Raw genomic sequence first — 23,329 nt, forward strand, 5'->3', positions numbered from 1 at the left:
TCAGGCACTTTAAACCACTGCATTCCATGGAGCCTGTGCTGGTAGTGGGACTTGGTTGGGGGTATTGTGGGGTGGGTGGGGGGATCACTGGTTCTCATGAAATCAACCTGAGATTGGTTAAAAAGAGGGGATAAAGGGAACTGGGAAACCATGACTCCCCAGGGATGACTTTCTAAAGGACGGCTTATTTCATCCTCTGGGGTCGGGGACCCCTTATTCACTGGGAGGGACCTGCTGTTATTTATTTTGTGTCTGGCAGGGCTTTCTATTGTGGCTACAAGGCAAGAACTCATAAGGAAATGCTAATTTGAGAATGAATAGATGGGTGAATGGATAGACTGGGAAAAATCTTTAAAAATAATTTCACAGTGCCCATACCTCCCACAGTCCTCGTCCCTCTTCTAACTCTTCCTGAGGGCTCCTTGTGCTTCTTGCCTGGTGAAAATCAATGGCAGGTATGTCCAGAATCAGCCACCCCCCACCCCCACCCCCAGCCAATTTCCATGGAAACTCCAAAAAGGAAGGGAGATACCTGAAATAGTTGAGGCTATCCTCCTCTCAGAACTGATGCGGCAATAAAGAGAGACTGTGTTCACATCTCCTTGGGGAGAGAGCAGTTGTAAGGCTAAGAGATAGCCAGGCAGCCCTTGTAGAGAGAAGCCCTCTTCGCAGTGTTTATTATGGACATTCATGCATTCTGAATCTACCGGCTGCCTTTCTTCCATGGCAGACATTGTGTGGCTTAGAGCTGCCCCACTTCAAAGGCGACCTTGATGCTTTAGGGCCAGGCATGGAACCAGTGTCATAATTCCCACTCCATAGCCCCACATTGACACACTAAAGTTGTAGTCAAGTCAGAGGATGGGGCCGCGGAGGTTACTCAGGGGCTTATAGCTGCCTCCTACTTGTAGAATTTTAGAGTTGGGCAAGGCCTTTGAAGTTAGATAGATTCAAGGCTCTTAGGAAATCTGGGGCTTCCAGGAGGTGCTTCAAAGATTCCACACACAATCTAGTTTTTCGGAGAGAAAAATGAAAGTTTAAATTGTCTAAGGAACCGTTGCAACGTGTTTACATGTGCCATATTACAATTCTATGCATAATTTTGAGAAATGAGCTCAGCTGCTTAATAAAACAAAACCAAACAAAACCTGATCTAGTCTGTGACCTCTCACTTTACTCCAGTGTATATTAACTGAGCATCTTCACTGGGGAACAACTGGAGCTGGGAAGGCAGGCCAGAGCAGGCCTCCACAACTTAAAATCTATTGGGTCACAGTGATGTTAAGGCAGATACATAAATAATTACAATATGGCAGGAATATTAGGATTGGAGAAACTGAGGCTAAGAGGAGTTAAATGAATCACCTAAGGCCAGCTATTAGTGGATGACTCAATTAGGACCACAGTCTACTGATTCCTACTAATTATGGGTATACTCATTGTGTTAGACCTCTCTGCCCCTTAATGACGCTCTGTAATGGATACTGTTAAAGTATTATTTGCAAAGAGTTAAATGTATGATTCTTGTAACAAATATAAAATGAACATGTGCCAAAGATTTTATTCAACTTGATTATTTAGGAGCCAGTAAGATGTTAGGACTAAGTTTGAAAGAGAATTTAAAGGAGGAAGAGTTACAGTTGGTTAGTCAAAGGAATGCTGGAAAGAATTAACTAATAGATTCAAAACTGGTCAGTGCCTGTTCTACAAGGCAATAAACCTTAACTTTTGTGGGTTACTTTTCCTACCAGACAGAAAACACTGGCGTTGTGTGAGTATCATACATATCATAGTTGCATGCGTGTCATAAGCATTGTTTTCATTAAGAATCATTTCCAGGCGGCACCTGTCGCTCAAAGGGGTAGGGCTTGGGCCCCATATGCCAGAGGTGGTGGGTTGAAACCCAGCCCTGGCCAAAAACTACAAAAAAAAAAAAAAGAAAGAAAGAATCATTTCCATTGCTATTGGTTTTCTACAAGTTAACTTCTATTCTTAGAGTTGTAAAATATCCTAAAGAGTAACAGTTAAACCAAGGTGCATGCTCTCAGAAAATCAGATGATCCATAAGTATGGTGGGTCTACTTTGTCAACACCTTGCATTACATTGAAGGGACACCCAATATTTCCTTTGCCTATTTCCAAATTTGTGTAATTTTTCTTAGCAATACTGTGTGTGTACACAATTTTCTGAGTGTCTTTTTGTCCAAGGTGTTGGGAGGGAGGGAATTCAGTCACAGTAATAAGATGGACTGAGACACTTACTTCCGTGAGAATTTTTGGGGACACTGGGAAAACAGCCCAGTGGTCAGGATGATTTCTCCCCGAAATAGATTTGCTGGCCACACCAGCTGGGGGCAAATGGGCCCCTTTAGAATGTGCATAAGAGAACTGTCAGGGTGACTGGGTCACAAGGAGGCATGGATCTGTACCTTACATTGGAAAAGGCTCCCTGGGACATTGCATTTACCTGGCTGAAATAGGAATGCTGAGCTTGGGGAAGCAGGAAGGACAGTGGTTTCTGTGCAAGCAGGTGCCTGGGTTTGGCTTCCTGTCTGAGCTTCTCAGGACTATTTTGGTTCTTCCTATTGTCCTTGCCACCCCCGCCCACCTGCAGCCTTTTCTTTGGCCTTTGATTGGCGCTTTGGAGTATTTCATGTGCTTCCCTGAACTCACTGAATTCTTGCACAAATCCTGTGAGACGTTGTCATTTATACAGCTTAGATGAGTCGCCTAAGATCATGCCACAGTTAGTTAATAAGAGCATTCGGGATTCAACTACAGGCTTTCTAACTCCAGAATTTATGTTCTTCCAGTTTATATCAGTCAGCCTTTCCTAACATTTCTGTATTTCTCCCTGGAGCATTTTTTGCTTGGATTCCAAGACACATGTATTGGGAAGGTTGAGAAGATTTCAGAAGATTTGCTTTCCCCGGCAGGCCAGAGGAACACTGAGGTTACCACCCGGCTCTCTCAGCCCCGACCATATTTAGGCTATGTGCTAATGTCAGTGCTTCTTGGCCGTGGAACCCCAGTGCAGTGGCTGCAAACATCACTATAATAATTGAATAGAGGATATTTCTCGGGCCTCATATTTTCATTTGCACAATGCAGATGTCAAGCCAGTTGTTAATTAAAGCCTTCCATCAGTTATGATCTGACACTTGGGTTCATGGCTCAGCCTTGCCCCATCACTTGCTATCACTGTGGCCTCATTAATTGAGGGCAATGATGAGTTTCTCCCAATCTTCCTCATTCTCCTTCTTCCTTATGAATAGCCTGTGTTTGGTAAATGTCTGTGATATGGTGAGAGCAACGGTTCTCAACCTGTGGGTCACAACCCAAGAACTGCATTAAAGGGTCGCAGCTATAGGAAAGTTGAGAACCACTGGGTTAGAGTATTTGTGTGCACCTGAGAGCTGTAAACCTGGGTGTTTGGGGAAGTTGAGAAGGATCGGGCAGGCCAGGACCTTCACTGAGCCAGATCAGGTGCTAATGCCTTTGCCTTTGTCTTGCAGGGCCCAACATCTGTACCACACGAGGTGTGAGCTCTTGCCAGCAGTGTCTGGCTGTGAGTCCCATGTGTGCCTGGTGCTCAGATGAGGTAAGGAGCAGATACCTGACATTGTTTCTTCCCAGACTCAGCTGCTTTTGTGTAAGAACGGACCCATGAGGTTATCTCCTCCCGCCTAAATAGATAAGCCCTTGTCCCTTCTGAGCAAAACTAGGATGATTCCTTTCCATTGGTGGATGGTGACAGGCTGTTGGGGGAAAGTTGTTGGGAACACTGCCCCCTGTCTATTGCATAGCTCCTGGCCATTGCCAATCTGGTTGGGCCTCCTGGTCTAACCATAACTCTCGCCACCCTTTACCACACAACACTTGGCTTTGTGGGGGCGGAACATCCCAGGGAAGCAGGGGCCTCAGGTCTCAACAGGAGAGGCAGCACAGGTACAGGTATAGACAGCAAGGGGGTGCTGGCTACTTCTTTTTCCTAGAATTTTAAAATGCAAATAGAAGAGGAATCTTGCACTTGTGTGCTGAGTCAGAGGATCCTTTCTCTTCCCTTCTTTCTGGTGACTGGGCCCCATGGCTTTACCATTTCTTCTCCTTTTCGCTTCCTTCTCTCCTTCCTCCCCATCTCTCAGGTGTCAATGAGGGAAGGAGCTGGGCCTCCTTGGTGAGGATGGGAGGGCAACAGGAAAGGGTTAGCTGTGTCTAAGCAGAGTGTTTGTTGTGTCTGGGGCCCTAGGGAATGAGTGAGTCTGAGGGAATGGCTATATTTGTGGCTGGGATGGAAATTTGGAGCTGGTGAGAATGGTGGGGGTGGGGGTGAATGTGGCTGGAGAGATTCCCAGTGATTATAGTTTGAGGCTGAGTCACTGGCCCTCCATGGCAGGTGGTTACCTGAGCTCCTGGTCTGACTGCTTCTTTGTCTTTGTCTTCTTTGTCACCCAGCAAGTCCCTGCCCTCTGTAGTTTTATGATCGCTTTAACCGGGGCCCCTCATTCCCTCTGTCTGCTTCTCTTCCAGATTCGCTGAGTTTCCTAAAAAGGCAACCTTCCTGGGAGGCTGGGAGAGGAGTGGGAGCTGGGAGGTTGTGTTTATCACTGGGCAGGAGGGCTGCCAGGACAGCTCAACATACTGCCTTGGCCTCTGTGATGTTCAGCACGAGAACTGATTCCAGAGGCAGCTGCCCAACATCTGGGCCACATTGACTTCATTTAGCAGATGAACATTCCCTGGGGCTGGGGGTGGAGGGTGAGGAGAGATGGGTGAGTCCTTCTCTTTCCCCATTCCCCTACCCCCTGTAGGTTTTCCTCCCCTGTGGGCTGAACTGGCTGCTCAACTGTGATGTAGCCTCCTTCCTTGGTCACCATCATGATATTATTAAGCCTCTTTTGCAGGGAGGTTGTAATTCTGAAACTGAATCCTAGAATGAGGGGGGTTGGCTGGGGAGGGTGTCTGGTTTGGATTCTATGCCCTGAAGCCTGCTGGGGCAGAGAGGTGCCAGGGCAGAAACTCTGGTGTCACTCAAAGGATGCTTCTCCTCCTTCCCGAGCCCCGAGAGTCTGGGGAGAAAGGTAATATTCTTGGAGGGTCTGTCCCATTCACCCTGCCATTTTTTACCCCTCTTGATCTTGTAGCTGAGATGGGCTGACGTCTGACCAGAAAAAGTGTGCCCAGATTTCCACAAAGCAGATATAGAATAATTATGGCTGGCTGGTAAATCTTGCCCCTTCAGACAGACCAGGGGAGGGCAGAGGGACAGGTCCAAGATAGGATCAGAGCATGAGGTAGGATCAGCCTGGGAATGGAGGGAGAGTCAGTGAGGACATGGGTGCAGCTAGGGCCAAAGAAAACTAATGAGAAGTCCAACAGGAGAATGTTAAATACACATGAAGGTCGTGATAACTAGTGAGGCATGCTGGCTCATCCCTGTAATCCCAGCTGAGGGATGCTGAGGCAGGATCACTTGAGCCTAGTAGCTCGAGCGTCACGTACTAGCATGAGAGAAAGGAACCTCTCTCAATTCGGTGCAAGGAGGGAGAGTTGACCTGAGTGGAAAGGTGGGAAATGAAGAAGAGGAACACACATGGGAACAGAACACACACGAGACAGGATAGGTTCGAGAGGGCTGATGCACCTGACGACCACAGCCAGCCCCTGAACCGTGGAAACAACCTTATTTATACAGTATCTTGACAAGATCGCATAAATCTTAACACATGAGGTAGGGATCAACCTTAAAGAGGAAAAAATGTGTGCTGGTCGATAAGGAGGAAAGTATGCATGGGCTACGTGACTTTTGTCAGGTGAAAACAATGTTGTTAAGGGAGGAGAAGTGTTTGGGGGTTACTCCCTGAGCGTTTCCCAGGCTGTGGGGGCCCTACCGTCCACAGCCCGCTCCCACATCGGAGAACAGCCTTGGTAACATAGTGAGTCCCAGTCGCTACAAAAGATTAAAAAAAAAGTAGCCAGATATGGTGGCACATGCCTGTAGTCCCAGCTATTTAGGAGGCTGAGGCAGGAGGATCCCTCAAATCCAGGAATTTGAGGCTGCTGTCACCTATGATTGAGCCATTGCATTCCACCGTGGGAAACAGAAGCAGACCTCAGTTTCTTTAAAAAGAAAAAAAGCAAGTAAGAGCAGCCAGAGGTTTAGTGAATGAGCACAGCTATCCCTAAGGAAGAGGGAGAAAGGGAGAGAGGGGAGGGTAGAGAAGCCCAGTATGGGGCACAATATGTGTGTGTGTCAGGGCTGGGCAGTGGGAATCCCAGAGTATGCATAGCTGCTGTTTCATTGACTTTAAAAAACAAAAACAAAAAAACAAACAAAAAAAGAAAGGTGAACTATCTAGTCCATTTTGTATATAATTTGTCTAATAATCAAACCCTGGAAAGCCCTGTGTACTTCTGCTTCTCCTGCTGGGCTTTTCCAAGCAAGCTGGCAGTGCCTGGAAAAACAACTGGTTGGGCTCAGCTTTCCCCTGGTCCTAGAGGACTTCAGCTCTTGGGTGTGTATAGTGAGCTTGGCTGGATAATAGGAAAACATAGCCAATGTGGATGAGCATGGAGTTTTGGGCCCATCTGCATAGGGTGTGTTCCTGGAGGGTTGGATACTGACATGGGTTGGGGTTTTGTGCTATGATCTGTAAATCTAGCAAAGAGGCCAGCTTCATACAGAGATTCAACTTGTGGTCTTGTTCCTGGCAGCACCATACTGGAGTCTAGAACTTCTCAAGCTTATCTGGTGGTGAGAATCACCTGGGATGCTTGTTGAAAATAAAGATTCTCAGTATGGACCCTGGATCTATTGCATTAGAGTGGTTTGTTATGACAGCAAGTTTGACAAACATTGTTAATCGAAGGGGTTGAGATGGGTGGTGGTGAAGTTGAAGTTGCCAGATAAATACAGCATATCTGGCTGGAGCCCATAGACCTAGCTACTCAGGAGGCTGAGGCAGGAGGATCCTTTGAGCCCAGGAATTGGAGGCTGTAGTGCATTATGATCGTGCCTGTGAATAGCCATTGCACTCCAGCCTGGGCAGTGTAATGGAATATTCTATCTGTAAAAAACGAAAAGATAAAAATAAAAACATCTAAAATATTATAGACCATCTAGTTAAGTTTGAATTAAACAATTCATTCTTTAATATAAGTATGTCCCAAATATTTACTAAATCTGGCCACCTTAAAGTGGAGAGAAATACTAGAAATTCTTAAATAAGCCTGAGTGCATGTTGGAGGTTGGATCAGCTACTTCGTAGCCTAATATTCAAGTGTGAAAGAGGAAGAAGGGGTTGGGGTCTAGCAAAGTAGAGGAAGACTCCAATAGGATTTCCTTCTCATTTTCTTCTCTACAACTGCAGGGGAAAGGTATAGATGAGTATCTGTATTTCTTTTTAGTAAGTAACATAGTCATTCTTACTACGAGAGTGCAATGGTGTGATCATAGCTCACTGCAACTTCAAACTCTTGGACTCAAGGGATCCTCCTGCCTTAGCCTACTGGGTAGCTAGAGTATAGGTGCCAGGACTGATTTCTTTTTTTTTTTTTAATTTTTTGTAGATGCCTGGCTAATTTTTTATTTTATTTTTTGAGACACAAGGTCTTGCTGTGCTGACCAGGCTGGTCTCACACTTCTGGGGTCAGGGATCCTCCCACCTCAGCCTCCCAAAGTGCTGGGATTACAGGCGTGAGCCACTACACCCAGCCTCCACCTACCTTTGGAAGATAAATGTCCATCTTGAGAGTTTTGCTCCAACTTGTTGTAAAAAACAATTATAATATTAAAGAATATTATAATTTGTAAAGAATGAAGTGTGAATGCCAACAACTATAAACTAAATGCATTTCTTTTCCTGTCATCCTTATTTCTGTCATTCCAGACTTTTCTCTGACATTGTTCAAATAATTTCTTGTCCTCACTAAATGAGTCATTCAAGACGCAATATTAATTTATTTAGACTGGAGATGTTTTGGTGGAACTTTTGGGGTAAAAATTACTAGGGCATATTGGCCCTTGCTCTTCAAGAAAAGAGTGTGCAGTAACAGTAGTAGTTAGCATGGTAATTGTGGAATAGAGTCACCTTATATTTGCATTTGTTTATTCCACATGTAAAAGAATTTCAATATGGGCGGCGCCTGTGGCTCAGTCGGTAGGGCGCGGGCCCCATATACTGGGGGTGGCCGGTTCCGACCCGGCCCCGGCCAAACTGCAACCAAAAAATAGCCGGGCGTTGTGGCGGGCGCCTGTAGTTCCAGCTGCTCGGGAGGCTGAGGCAGGAGAATCGCTTGAGCCCAGGAGTTGGAGGTTGCTGTGAGCTGTGTGAGGCCACGGCCACTCTACCGAGGGCCATAGAGTGACACTCTGTCTCTACAAAAAAAAAAAAAAAAAAAGAATTTCAATATGTATGACTTACATTGACATTTTTCTGTTTTGAAAGCAGGCCACACTTACTCTTATTTTATGGGCGGCGCCTGTGGCTTAAAAGGGTGGGGCGCCAACCCCATGTGCCGGAGGTGGCGGGTTCAAACCCAGTCCGGGCCAAAAACTGCAAAAGAAAAAGAAAAAAAAAACTCGTATTTTATCTTTGACCAACCCTGTGAGATAGGCAGGATTACGACAATGCTTGTACTTTCCCGATTTCCAAAATGGGGTTAATGGAGAATGGTACTAAGAGTATGTAATTCAGCAAGCTTGCACAGCACGGAGGCTGGAACCTCCCACCTCTGTGCTCAGGATCTTCCCTGGGTATTGGCTATTTTTACTCTTTTTGTGTAACACCCGGTTTTATTGGGAACTGGATCTTTAATATTCACCACTAATCCCTTTTAGCGTTCTCTCTGAGTAACCTGGAAACATTCCTTCTACCTTTCAGCCTGAGAAAGGGAGTGTTGCCCAAATGAGTTGAGGTCACTGCCTCGGTGTCCTGCAGGACAGGAGGCGCTCAGGGAGAATGCAGCTGATGAGCAAGCCTGTTATGTTCCTGACCTCTGATGTCAGTGACCACAAAGGGTGGGAGGGAGGCAGTTTCTGTTTCTCAGTGTTTAATTTTTCTAAGGAAACTCACAACAAACCATAAGGACTGTTAGCACATCTTAGCTCTTGAAACCCTCTTCTAACTGAGATTGCCACTGTAGGAAAAGGGAGTCAGGAAACCCCCTTCTGAATAAAACATTCCCTCCCTTTGCTGAGGCAGCCAGAAGATACAGGTCCGCCTTGCTGTTCTCATTCTGCTCCCTGGTCTCCCCCGTTTCTGATCTCTCCTTCAGCATCTGGCTTTGTCCTGGAAAGGATTACGTCCTCACTGCATCTTGGTCTATCCAATCATTGCCTTTTTTGGAAGGTTTTCTCCCTGGGGCTTTGTGAGCAGCTAGAATCAGTGATGGGGGTTGCGGGTGTTTTGATCGAGAAAGAGGCTGCTTCCCAAGGGACAGAAGGTGGGAGAGATGAGCAGGGACAACAAGAGGAGTCTGGGCACAAAACCTGAAGTGCCTCTGAGTTCTTCTGTGGCCATTCTGTCCCTCAGCCAGAGCCGAGTGTTGGGGAGGAGACATTCATCTTCCTCTGAATTGTGGAGAGTCTATTTGCCACCTGGAAGGTTAAGCCTTATTTATTGGTTCCCATTGCTGAGGCCATTTCTCTACCTGCACCCCTGTGAGGCTGACCGAGAGAGAAAGAAGGAAGCTGCTTGCTTCCAGAAGCTCTTGCTTTCTGCCTGGGCCAGGGAGGTCCTCAAGCCACTGGTGTTGCTGGTGTTTCCATCCACATGGGAAAGCCTTTTGCCCTATCATAGGGCTCCTGGGCCGAGGAAAGAGAGAGACTTTGAGCATTGGGAAGGGTTTTGGGCTGGAGAGTTTTTGAGTATGGATGGCTCCTTCTGGCCAGTCCCTCTCCTGGCATGGCTACCAGGTCAAATGAGGGGTCTGGGGAGGCCTGTGTGCCGTGGTACATTGGTGTGCCATGAGAGGATCCTAGGTGTGCCACGAACATTTTTAAAGATCAAATTAATTAAATTATTTTTGAAAGAAGTTTATAGCATACTAATTATATTCTTCTTTTTTTCTTTTACTCTTTATTTTTGGTCCACATAATGTAAGTGTGCCACAAAAGTTTAATTGTAGGTTCAAGCGTGCTGTGAGATAAAAAAAGGTTGAAAAACACTGGCCTAGATGTTGTGAAATAGGCCCAGGAAGGGGTTTTTCAGCTTTCTGGCCAGTTTCCTCAACCCGTCAAGGAGCCTTCATGAACATAGGCCTACACAGGGCTGGCTGAGTTTACAGAATGTCAGAGCAGGAAGGGGCTGAAAACACCATGTCATCTAACTACCTTATTAGACAGGTAAGGAAACTGAGGTTCAAAGTGACTTATTAGTGGCAGACTTAGGATTTTCTTGATTCCCAGTGTTTTTTACATTATAGTGTGTCCCCTATTCAATGCTCAGGTATAAGCACAGAGGCCCCAGAGGCTATGGATATGCCAGGGTTTTTGGAAGGGTGCTCAGTTTGCTATTTGTTTATGGTGAAGGAGGAAGCTGAAGTGATAGGATAGGTTCCGGTCAGGTAGCTGGCATCGTGGTATCTTCCCAAGCTTCTGGAGTTTGTTCATCATTAGTTTGTCCAGGAAGTATTTCTTAAGCATCTCAGAACCACATCTAACATTTACAGAGCACTTACTCTATGCCAGGCACCGTGCTATTCATTTTATGTGTTGTCATATTTAGCTCTGTGTGCTGTCCTGTGAGGAAGGGATGTCATTATTATTTTTTAGTTATTTTTATGTGGTAAAATAACAGAATTTTACCATCCTAACCTTTTTTTTTTTTTGAGACAGGGTCTTGCTCTGTTGCCCAGGCTGTGTGCAGTGGTGTCACTGTAGCTCACAGAAACCTCAAACTCCTGGTCTCAAGTGATCCTTTTGCCTCAGCCTCTGGAGTAGCTGGGATGACAGGCACATGCCACCATGCCTGGCTAATTTTTTAAAATGTTTTTGTAAGGACAAAGGTCTTGCTATGTTGCTCAGACTGGCCTTGAACTCCTGGCCTCAAGCAATCCTACTGCCTTGGCCTCCCAAAGTGCTAGGATTACAAGTATAAGCCACTAGCCATTTTTAACTGTATAGTGGTATTAAATACTTTCGTAATGTTGTGAAACTGTCACCATCATCTATCTCTTTTCACCTTGTAAAACTGAAGCTTTATGCGCATTAAACAAAAATTTCCCATTCTTCCTTCTCCCCAGCCCCTGGGAACAACCAGTCTACACTGCCTCTGTGATTTCAACTATACTAAATACCCATGGAGGAACTATGATTATTATTTTTTCTTATTAAATGTTATTATTATTATTTTTTATTGCTTCCGGTTCATTGAGGAAACAAAGAATTAGATTACATTGTTTGCATTTGTTTAAGTAAGGTCTTTCTTTCTTGTTTTTTTTTTGTTTTTTGTTTTTTGCAGCTTTTGGCCGGGGCTGGGTTTGAACCTGCCACCTCTGGCATATAGGGCTAGTGCCCTACCCTTTTGAGCCACAGGTGCCACCTTTTTTTTTTTTAAGACAGAGCCTCAAGCTGTCGCCCTCTGTAGAGTGCGGTAGCATCACAGCTCACAGCAACCTCCAACTCTTGGGCTCAAGCGATTCTCCTGCCTCTGCCTCCCAAGTAGCTGGGACTACAGGTGCCTGCCACAACACCCAGCTATTTTTTGGTTGCAGTTGTCATTGTTGTTTGGTGGGCGTGGGCTGGATTTGAACCTGCCAGCATAGGTGTATGTGGCTGGCGCCTTAACCGCTTGAGCTACAGGCCCCAAGCCTTAAGTCCCTCTTATAATTGGGTCCTGCCCCCAAAAGATGTGCCATACACTGTAACTCCCGTCCCCCCTCCTCCCCTCTTCCCGCTCCCTTATTCCCCTGCCCTGCACCATGAATTGATTTGAGTTTTTCTCTTACAAGGGTAGGAAAGGACTATTATTATTTTCATGTTGCAGCTGAGGAAACTAGGCTTGCAGAACTTGGGCGACTCACTCTAGTATGTAGTTGTAAGTGGCAATGCCAATTTGGTCTTGGCCAGTCTACTGTTCTCTTGGACCTTTCTTTCTTCTGCCTTACCTATCACCTTTATGATAAGTCCTGGGCAGACCCAGGAAGACACACATAGTCCCTGTCTTCCTGGGTCTCAGAGCCAGGGTCTAACCCTGCAGCTTCCAAACCGTTTTGGCCCTGATCTACAGAAAGAATCACATTGTACTCTATATCATTTATTGCACGTTTTAGACCCACCCTTAATGCATAAAAGTTGCACAAAACAACACTTAATTTTTCTACTTATAACCCCAAATTTTCTATTCTATTGCATTTTATTTAATGGTTGACGCCTATTATAGTGATTTTGGCACCCACAAATGCGTTGCATTCTGCAGCTTGAAAAACGGTGGTCTACGGGCCTCTGAATGCACAGAACCACTTCCTAGCTATCAATTCATGAACAGCCCTTTCTGATGCCTCACTTTCCCCTTTCTGTGCAACAGTCCTCCGGATTATCCTAGGAAGGACTGCACCAATTTATTTATGCTGGCTTAACTTCAAAGTGCTGGGTAAACTTCAAGCACTAGGAGGTGGAAGAGCCTGTAAGAGGCAGAGAGCCACCACAGTTCTGATTATAGGGCTCCCCTTGGGATCCTGTCTTACAGGCTCTGCCTCTGGGCTCACCCCGCTGCGACCTGAAGGAGAATCTGCTGAAGGATAACTGTGCCCCGGAGTCCATCGAGTTCCCGGTCAGTGAGGCCCTAGTACTAGAGGCCAGGCCTCTCAGTGACAAGGGCTCTGGAGACAGCTCCCAGATAACTCAAGTCAGTCCCCAGAGGATTGCGCTCAGGCTCCGGCCAGGTAGGGATGGGTCTCATCGAGAGAGAGAGAGAGAGAGAGAGAGAGAGAGAGAGAGAGAGAGAGAGACACCTGGGGCAGGTGGGCATAGAATACAAGTTGGAGGTCGAAGCACGAAATCTTGGGGAAGTAACTCAGAATGAAGATGGGGAAGGAAGAGAAGGATGAAGGAGAGGTGTGGGCAGGAGAATGGATGAAAATAAAAGATGTTAGGACCCGAGTCAGAAGATCTGAGTTTGAATCTTGACCCCACCATGTATTAACTATTGAGCAAATTACTCAACCTTCCTGGCATAGCAGGTCCTCAAAATAATTTTCGTTTCTTTTTTCTTGCAATGCCTGTTTTACCTAGCTTACAGCTTTGTGTTGAGGTGCAAAAGAAATACAGTAGAACTTCTGTAGTTGACCACCTCCCTATATTGACTACCTCTTTAAGTTGACCTAATTTTAATAGACTAAACATGTACCACATGTACTCAATGGAGTGTTGTGTCAATGGAAGTTCCTTATGTTGACCATCTCCATATATTGACCAGTTTGTTACAGTCCCTTGAGTGGTCAACTTACAGAGGTCCTACTGTGTAGGATGAAAAAGCAACTTATAAGCTCTCTTTCCAAGGAGGATTAGGGAAGGGCATGGGGGAAGATGAATTAGAGATGGAAGACCTTCAGAAGGAGGAAAGATTAAGCCAAGAGATAGGCTTTTTGAAGCATTGATTTTGACTTTCCAATTAAATCAAGGAGAGTTTAAGAGAGACCTACTCTGTGCAAGGTATGTGTTGGGTGTTGTGGGATTCAGAGAAGGGTAGGATGTAGTTTCTGTCTTTTACAGAGTCTGGCAGAGTACTGCCAAAGCCTCTGTGACCACAGTGATAGATCACTGGGACCCAGAGGACTGGGCAGATGGGGAGTTAGACAAGGTGGAAAATTTTAGAATGCAAAGAAGAGGTTAAAAATAGAAGGGTCAAGCGATTGGAAGAAGAATACAATTGCAAGGGAAAAGGAGAAGGAACCAGGGCTTTCCAATTCGGCTTGATCGAGCAGTTACTTAGTTCCACTGTGTCTACATCTACTTATTCAGTCTTAGAGGGAGAAGAGGAGAAAAACTAATATCTTTCTGCCTTCTAGATGATTCGAAGAATTTCTCCATTCAAGTACGGCAGGTGGAAGATTACCCTGTGGACATCTACTACTTGATGGATCTATCTTACTCCATGATGGATGATCTGTGGAGCATCCATAACCTGGGTACTAAACTGGCCTTCCAGATGGGAAAGCTCACCAGCAACCTGCGGATTGGCTTTGGGGCCTTTGTGGACAAGCCTGTGTCACCCTACATGTTCATTTCTCCACCAGAGGCCCTCAAAAACCCCTGCTATGAGTAAGTCCCTCTTCCAGAAGCCATGATAGCACCCCTCACTTTGCCCCAGGCAGGTCAAGTCCCAGTTCCTCTTTCTAGCTCTAGGGTAGCCTTGTTGGCTGCTTTCTGGCCAAACCATAGCTCCTTTCTCTCTTGGTTTCCCCGTCTGGCAAACGGGCCAGCCTTTGATCTGGAGTGTTGGGTCAGTAGAGTCCAAGGCTGTGTGGAGACCTAGAGAGAGAATTCATCAGCTTCTTGTTCCTGGTTGCAAATAAATGAGAGGCAAGAGTGAATGGGAGGGGCATGAGGTCAAAAGTAGAGAGAAATTTATTGATAAATAAAAAAAGAAATTAGGATTTCAGAATCATCAATTCCATTGTGTTGTCATTGTTTGCCCTTATCATAAAGGCTATGCAAACTTCAGGGTTAAAATATAAGAAACTGAGTCCTAGAAGAGGAGTGGGAGATGACCCTTACCAAGTCCTTTAATAGTCTATAAATGGATAACTTAGACTTCTGCTTGACACTTTGGCTTATTTATTTAAGTGGCAGATGCAAATCTATGAATTATAATAATTTAAAATAATGGTTACTGGGCGGCGCCTGTGGCTCAGTTGGTAGGGCACCGGCCCCATATACCGAGGGTGGCGGGTTCAAACCTGGCCCCGGCTGAACTGCAACCAAAAAATAGCTGGGCGTTGTGGCGGGCGCCTGTAGTCCCAGCTACTCGGGAGGCTGAGGCAAGAGAATCGCTTAAGCCCAGGAGTTGGAGGTTGCTGTGAGCTGTGTGATGCCATGGCACTCTACCAAGGGCCATAAAGTGAGATTCTGTCTCTACAAAAAAAAAAAAAAAAAAATTATGGTTACTGAGTCTGACATAATATGAATTTACTTTTTAGGTTCCAAAGTTGTATGATGTGGCTTTTAACCTTCTGTCTGGGTTGTAAGGTTCCCCAGTAAAGACATCAGCTATCAATCAAACAAGTAAACTACTAGTCTGGGGACAGAAATACTCCTGTCTGGCATGATCTATCAATTTATTGATGGTTCCAGGACTTTAACTTATTGTCAGACTTTTGCTTTATTGTTTCTTTAGGAAGGTGTAGCAACAAGGTGCTTTAGGAAGGTGCAGCAATAAGGTGGTAGCAACAACTCGCGCCTCCCTCTGATCTAAGTACTTTATATGTGTTAACCCACTTAAGCCTCCCAGCAACTCCTGTGATACATGCTATTGCATGCTCATTTTCGTAAGTTAGGTTTAGAGAGGCTTGTTGAAGGTCCCATGACTAGTAAATGGGGGAGCTGGGATTTGAACCCAGGAAGCTTACTCTTTTATCCTCTAGATTAGGTGAAGGTGAGGCTGATGTGATGTCTCAGGTAATTTGAGGGGTTTACAGTCTGAACTCTCTGGGTCATTGTGGTTATATGGAATTGGCCTGGCCATACCACTATCTGCATTTGTCCCCTTTTCTTTCCCTCTCAATTCCCATGCTGCCTTTTCCATCAGGGCACCTGATTAAATTATCCCCTATCTCTCCCCAGAATGAAGAACACCTGTTTGCCCATGTTTGGATTCAAACACGTGCTGACGCTAACTGACCAGGTGACCCGCTTCAATGAGGAGGTGAAGAAGCAGAATGTGTCACGGAACCGAGATGCCCCAGAGGGAGGCTTTGATGCCATCATGCAGGCTACAGTCTGTGATGTGAGTTTGGAGGGCATGGAGTGCCAGTTGGCAAAGATCAAAATGGGGAAGGAAGTGGCTCAACTCTGGGGATTTCTGGTGTGAGGTAAGAGACAAGAACTAAGCAGAGCTTCATGTAGCATGAGTAGTAAGTTGCTCTTTGTGTGCAGCCTCTGCCTATATCCACTCCCTCGCCGGAGCTGACATTTCCTTGAACCTCAGTAATCCCAGATTTTCCTTGGGAAGAACATCTTCCCACTTTGTTTGGAATTATTTGGGTTAATTTAACCTCAGCAAAGTGGGCAGATGTTCAAGTGAGATTTCTTCTAGCCCATCCCAGGTCTGTCACTGCAGGTCAGTTTCTAGATGTGATTGATTTCTAGATCTGATTCTAATGTGATTGTCATTGGAGAGTTATGTTTGGAGTTGAAGAAGGTATCATTCAGATGCTTGAACTAGGCTTGGTGCCTGTAGCTCAGTGGTTAGGGCGGCAGCCACATACACCAAAGCCGGTGGGTTTGAACCCTGCCTGGGCCTGCTAAACAACACTGACAACTGCAACAACAACAACAACAACAAAATAGCCAGGCATTGTGGTGGGCGCCTGTAGTCCCAGCTACTTGGGAGACTGAGGCAAGAGAATTGCTTAAGCCCAAGAATTTGAGGTTGCTATGAGCTATGATTCCCCAGCACTCTACTGAGGACAACATAGTGAGACTCTGTCTTGAAAAAAAAAAATGTCTATACAGATGCTTGAACTAATCAGCTATGAGATTGTTGTTTTCCTAAGAGAACAGAAAGCCCTAAATTGGAAAGCTCCAGCTTGGGTTCCAGGGACTGGAACTGAGCTCTTCTCCAAGATAACTTGTCCAGTCCTTCATCCAGGGAGGTCTTTGGGTCTTTGTTCTCCACTAAAGACATGACTGAAGTTGCTTTGTCTCTTCTGCCTTTTTTTTCTTTTCTCAATAGGAAAAGATTGGCTGGAGGAATGACGCATCCCACTTGTTGGTGTTTACCACCGATGCCAAGACTCATATAGCACTGGATGGAAGACTGGCAGGCATTGTTCAGCCCAATGATGGGCAGTGTCATATTGGCAGTGACAATCATTATTCTGCCTCCACTACTATGGTGAGATCTCCGGTGTTCTCTGTGGTCCCTATTTACTATGGCTAGTGCTGCCCTGACCCAGGCAGAATTTTGTGTGAATATGAAAATGGCAGCCCTACCTCTGGGCAGAGGGCAGGGTTCAGTTTCAGCCTGTCCTGATCCCTACCAAATGGACACCCTCATCTTGGGTACAACCAGCATAGCCATTGGAGATGGCCCTGACACTGTTACCACTGGCTCCACTGTTACCTGTAGCAGTGTCATAACCTCCAGAATGGACCCAAAGGACTTTTATAGGTCCAGCTGGAGAGCGTGTCTTCCCTCCTGCTCTGTTTAGTCCCTTCGTGGAATACCATAACACCTGTGGTTATTGGAAGAAGATAGAGGAAAAAGAGAAAGATCATCAAAAGCATGGAGGGAAGGTCCTATGAGAAAGGTTAAAGGGCTAAGTTTAAAGAAAGAAGCATGACTTAGCTGATGTACAAGACTCCCTGTAAGTTGTTTTATATGGCTATATATGGTTAAATAAGAGGAAAAGAGTTTAAAGTAAAAACAGGAGCGATGATGCTCAGAATGTTGAAGGTCTAGGTATCTGGGAGAAGATGTGACCTCATCATCTCTAAAAGACAATATAGCAACTCCCTCATCTATATGGCTTAAAGGTACCCCTGTGTAAAGGCAGGAGCCTGAGCTGGATGATCTCATGAACTCCCTACAACGTTTCTGATCCCAAGGATATTTGCATGTCCTGGAGTTCCTTGGTGTCAGCCATATCCAAGTTGAGCACTGAGTCAAACAGTAATCTATGCAAGGCACTGACCAGAGGCTGAAGGAGGAGACCTGTACGATTCTATCATTTAGAGAATTTTTGGTTTAGCTGAGGAGATATATGTATTTACTAATAACACAAGATCAGTCGTGATTAGTGCTGAATGGGTAGCACAGTCAACAAGGGCTTTGAGTACCCAAGAGAGGAAAGGTCATGGTGAGCTGGGATGACCCAGGAAGGCCTCTGGAGGAAGGTGGGGCTTGAGGTGGGTCTTAAGGAGGAGGACTACCAAAAAGAAGATGGAGTGGAGCCAATGAGGTCACTCCAGGTGGGAGAAAGAGAGTGGGCCCCATCGGTGCCGAGTGGAGGAGAGAGAAAGGTGAGTGGTATTTGGAAGGGAAGGCTGAGACCCATATGGTAGAAGGTCATAAAGGCCAGGCCAACGCGTTTGTCAGGAGCTGTCAAACAAGGAGGCCAACCCAGTGTCTGCCCCATGGAAGTTGCTCTGTGGCATTAATGCATTGAATCTGAGTAGGAAGAGAGGTGCTTAGTTTTGATACCACCAACCTGCACCTCTTCGTCTATCCGTAGAGTTCACAACTAGAACTGTGCTGCTACTTAACCTTCTTGTCTGACTTTCACCAAGGGGTGAAAAGGTTTAAGCATTACTGCTCTCTGGGCCACAGCCCAAATCAACCAAGTTGTGAGGCTCAGAATCTAGGGATATTTGTGAGACTTCATTAACCTCTATATCTTTCATTTTTCCAGGATTATCCCTCCTTGGGGCTGATGTCTGAGAAGCTATCTCAGAAAAACATCAATTTGATCTTTGCAGTGACTGCAGGTGTAGTCAGTCTCTATCAGGTGACTATGCCTTTGGGCTTCCTAGAATAAGACCCTGGGCTGGGGGACCTGTCCCCGAGAGCCAGCATTGGCTATAGTCTCCAGCAAGGACAGATTCTTCTCTACCCCACTCCCCAGAAGCCACATCCCTCTCTGGGTCTTTCTCCTCCAACCTTGAACTTACTAGGAAGACTGTGTTGATGTTTATGACGGTGAAGGGCAGATGATTCAGAGGGGTGGGGGTACAAGAGGTTTCCTATACCTTTGCTCAGGGCTGAAAAACTACTATATATATATTCCTGTCAAGGACAAGTGGGATATCCCACTTTCCTTCAGTGAGCCCTGGACATCTTTGTCTTCTTTTCTAGAACTATAGTGAACTCATCCCAGGAACCACAGTGGGGGTTCTGTCCAATAATTCCAGCAATATCCTCCAGCTCATTGTTGACGCTTATGGGGTAAGTTTCTTGTGCTGGGAGTGAGCCTGGTGGGCTCAATGAGCCTGAGCTCCTTGTCTAGCTAATGCAGCAGTGCTCAGATTTGGGAGTCCTGGCTGCCAGCTCATCACACAGCCTCACTGCTTCCCTCTTCTGCTCCTGGAGGCTAGGCAATGGCCAGTCCTGGGAGGCATGCAACCTTCTGGGAAGGATATTCCAGGGAGCAATAGGGACAGTGAGTAGAGAGCTTAGAGGGAGTGGCATGGGGATGGTGATTGATGGAGAAGGAGCAGTGCCTTGAAATGGTGGGGGGGCAAAGTAGGGGAGAGCTGGGCTCCAACAACAGAGAAATGAGAGAGCTGAGCTATGGGGAAGGTGAGGATGATTACAAGTTAGGTAGAAAGTGCTGCTACACACGGTGACCAGTGTTGGTGCTCCCCTATTGCACACCCATGGGGCCTGCAGCAGGATGTAGTTGGTAGACTTTACCTATACTTGGCCAGACACAGTGGGGACAGAAAGAGGGGAGCAGGGTCCTGGGCAGGAAACAGCATCCTTAGGGTATTCTGGCAGCTTCCAGGCAAACCTCAGCATCTGGCACTGTCCGGGTGAGTCCAGGGCTACCTTCTAGATTTTGCTTGGGATGGAATTGGCTCTTGCAGTTGAGCTCAGTTCCTTACCTTCTTTTTCCATTTTCTACTCAGAAAATCCGCTCTAAAGTAGAGCTGGAAGTGCGTGACCTCCCTGAGGAGTTGTCTCTATCCTTCAACGCCACCTGCCTTAACAATGAGATCATCCCAGGCCTCAAGTCCTGTATGGGACTCAAGATTGGAGACACGGTGAGGTGGGCTGGGCAGAGGCTGAAGCTGCAGCTCCAACCCTGGCCTGTCTCCTAGACCATCTGTGGGCACCCCACCTCCTTTCTTCCTGAAAGTCATCACAAATTAGATGTAATGGATTTAGCAATCTTTTTCTCTTAAGGCTTCTGTTGCCTAAGCCATTTGTATATGTTAAGTGAACTTCACTATCAAGGTTTTTAAAAACTTGAATTTTTGGTTACTCTGGTTTGTGCATGCACAGTTGATTGTAAATGAAAATATTTCTTACCTTAAGTTTTTACCCAGTTTCCAGCCCTCCCCCAGGTAATATTAAAATTTTTCTTTTCTCTCCAATACAAAATGCCCGTATCATCTATAAATACTTATTGAGCACTGACAATGCTCAATAAATGTGCCGGGCATTGTTCCAGCTGCTGAAGATTCAACAGCAAATGGAACAGGCAAAAATGCCTGCCTCATGGAATTTAAGAATGCAAATGGTCCTTTTGCTGCTCCAGTCACTCCATGGGTTTCCTTCTCTGCTTCTGCCTACGGGGAGAGATAGGGAAGAAAGAAGCAAAATAGATTTTTTGATCCATCGATCCTTTCTGTTGACCTATCTGTCCATCTACTAATCTTCTAGGCACATGTGCATCGATCCCACATAAAACATACTGGCCTGAAATGTGCTTGACTGTGTGCATGAGTGACGAAACTTTACATGGAAGTTGAACTCAGGAAGTAGATCCTGAGCATATGGTTGACCACCACGTGGCATCGTGTGATGCCAAATACTGTAGTGTGCTGTGTATCTTGCTGATACTGTGTGTAATCAGTCTGCTAGCTCAGTTGACCAGAGCAAATGTTCACAAGGTCACTCTTTTCAGTTTGAGATAGTTTATTTTACATGTTGGAATAAAGAAGCAGCCTTCTACTTCTATTTTTCTTTCTTTCTTTCTTTTTTTTTTTTGAGACAGAAGTCTCACTCAGTTGCCCTGGGTAGAATGCTATGGCATCATAGCTCATAGCAACCTCAAACTCTTGGGCTTGAGCTATCCTCTTACTTCAGCCTCCTGAGTCTGATGCCCCCCAGTCACATTGCCCATTTAGTTTTTCTATTGCTAATAGAGATGAGGTCTTGTTCTTGCTCAGGCTGGTTCAAACTCCTGAGCTCAAGCAATCCACCTGCCTTGGCTTCCTAGAGTGTTGGGACCACAAGTGTGAGCTACTGCAGCGGGCCAGCTGTCTACTTATTGATTGTAAGCCATGTCTCTGTATCCAGCTGGATATGTCACAAAGGCATAGCTAGCCCAGTGCTATTGTTTTTGCTTTGTAGACTTTGCTAGTGAGAAGGCCAAGGAACTCTAGATCAAAGGCTGATTGGACGCTCAGTTTGGGTATTCCTTGGCAGGGCAGGGAACGACTATTTTTCCTCTAGGGCTGGAGTGTTAACTGGGTTCAGCTGTGTCTGAATTGGATTTTGCTTTCTATCCAGGTGAGCTTCAGCATTGAGGCCAAGGTGCGCGGCTGCCCTAAGGAGAAAGAGAAGTCTTTCACCATCAAGCCTGTGGGCTTTAAGGATAGCCTCACTGTCCAGGTCACCTTCGACTGCGACTGTGCCTGCCAGGCCCAGGCTGAGCCTCACAGCCACCGCTGTAACAATGGCAATGGGACCTTTGAGTGTGGGATGTGCCGCTGCGGGCCTGGCTGGCTGGGGTCTCAGTGTGAATGCTCAGAGGAGGACTACCGCCCCTCCCAGCAGGATGAGTGCAGCCCCCGGGAGGGCCAGCCCATCTGCAGCCAGCGGGGCGAGTGCCTCTGTGGTCAGTGTGTCTGCCACAGTAGTGACTTTGGCAAGATCACTGGCAAGTACTGTGAGTGCGATGACTTCTCTTGTGTCCGCTACAAGGGGGAGATGTGCTCAGGTAAGAACTGCAGGCCCTTCCATCTGGGATCTCACATACTCTCACACATCTGCAGCCCCTGGAAACACAGGGGAGGGCATGAGGTGGGCAAAGGCAGGCAGAGCTGTAAGTCAACAATTCCTAATGTTTTTGAGTTTAAGGACCAAAGCCCCTTTTAGGTTAAAAAAATCACTACTAGATGGCAATTAAATTCTTAGTATTTATAGACTTCCAAAACACATGATGTCAGAATATATAGTAAAGTTAGTAAGAATTTTACATGAATTTATCTTTTTATCCTAAGAGGCTTGGAAAATAGTAGTACACTTTTAAGACATTGAAGCATACTTAGTGAGCTATTAGAACAATGTCTGGAAAATGGTATCATGTTCTTATTAAATGTTAAGCACTATGTGTTATTGCCATCACTACTATTGGTACTGTTATTACTTTTTTGGATTCTAGATCTGTGGTGTCCAAAGTGGTAGCCATTAGTCACATGGGGCTATTTAAGTTAATCAAAATTTAAAAAAAGTAAGAAGTTCAGTTCTTCCGTTGATCAGTAGCTGCATGTGGCTAGCGGCTGCCATATGGGACAGTGCAGATCTGTAGTTTCAACATGACAGAAAGTTCTGTTGGATGGTGCTGCCACAGAGAGAGTCCTTGGCTACAGGTTGGGGGTTATGATTTTGAGTCTTGCTGCTGCAGGGTGCTGAGTTTCCTTCCCATTACAAAATGCAGTAAAATCTCAGGGCCCATTGCTAATTTCAAACTGGTGCCTCCTTGTCCCCCAAACCATTCCTGGGGGACCTCCCCAGCTAGAAGTTGAAGTTGTATTAACACAGTCTTTATCTGCAGACATGCTGCTAACACTCTCACAGGGCACACAGGCCGTCTGAGCTGTTGTTCCCAGGCACTGGGGATAGGTTTTTACTGAGCCATAATTGCTTTGGCTTAAGCCCTTTGACGACAGACAGGTTGCAGACACTTACTTGCAAGTTGGGGACTAAGTTATGGGTGTATTGTGTGGCCATTTGAGCAGAAAGATTATAATTGTTTTTTGTCATGATCCATCATTTAGATTGCATTTGCACTCAATGCACTTTGCACTACATTATTCTTTTAAAAAGCTCATTAGGAAAGGTAAGCCTGTGTCATTCTATAGCCTGCCCAAGTCATGTAAAAATGACTCCTTTTTATTATCTACAACATTGTTTACAAGATTTTAGAGAGAGTTTGGAAGAAAGTGGTAGAGAGATTAGGTACACACAAATGTACACACACAAACAATAGCCATTTGAATTAGGGGGTGAGGCAGAAATTTCAATTCACATTAGTATTTAACAGAATTTACATCTAATTCACAGTACCAAGGGAAATGGGTGTGTTTGAAGTGGGAGACCCAGGGGAGGAGGTGGCATTGAGGGGGGGGAGGGATGCTCCTGGAGAGGCAGATGGCACCTCTCTCCTCCTTGTGGCCCGATTGTTCCTGGTCTGGAGTGAGGCAGTGTGGGAGGGATCC

General features: G+C 45.8%; 1 protein-coding gene across 1 annotated transcript in view; it reads left to right on the forward strand.

The window, feature by feature from the left end:
* ITGB3 (integrin subunit beta 3) overlaps positions 1-23,329 on the forward strand; it is a 57,471-nt gene that overhangs the window by 14,443 nt on the left and 19,699 nt on the right. The window contains exons 2-10 of the mRNA XM_053570081.1: positions 3,516-3,601; positions 12,690-12,885; positions 14,011-14,263; positions 15,785-15,947; positions 16,896-17,057; positions 18,574-18,669; positions 19,017-19,106; positions 19,790-19,924; positions 21,399-21,828. Coding sequence (XP_053426056.1) covers positions 3,516-3,601; positions 12,690-12,885; positions 14,011-14,263; positions 15,785-15,947; positions 16,896-17,057; positions 18,574-18,669; positions 19,017-19,106; positions 19,790-19,924; positions 21,399-21,828 — 1,611 coding nt within the window. The remainder of the gene's footprint in view (positions 1-3,515; positions 3,602-12,689; positions 12,886-14,010; positions 14,264-15,784; positions 15,948-16,895; positions 17,058-18,573; positions 18,670-19,016; positions 19,107-19,789; positions 19,925-21,398; positions 21,829-23,329) is intronic.

Source organism: Nycticebus coucang, chromosome 18, assembly GCF_027406575.1.
Source record: "Nycticebus coucang isolate mNycCou1 chromosome 18, mNycCou1.pri, whole genome shotgun sequence".
Classification (NCBI taxonomy): Eukaryota; Metazoa; Chordata; class Mammalia; order Primates; family Lorisidae; genus Nycticebus; species Nycticebus coucang.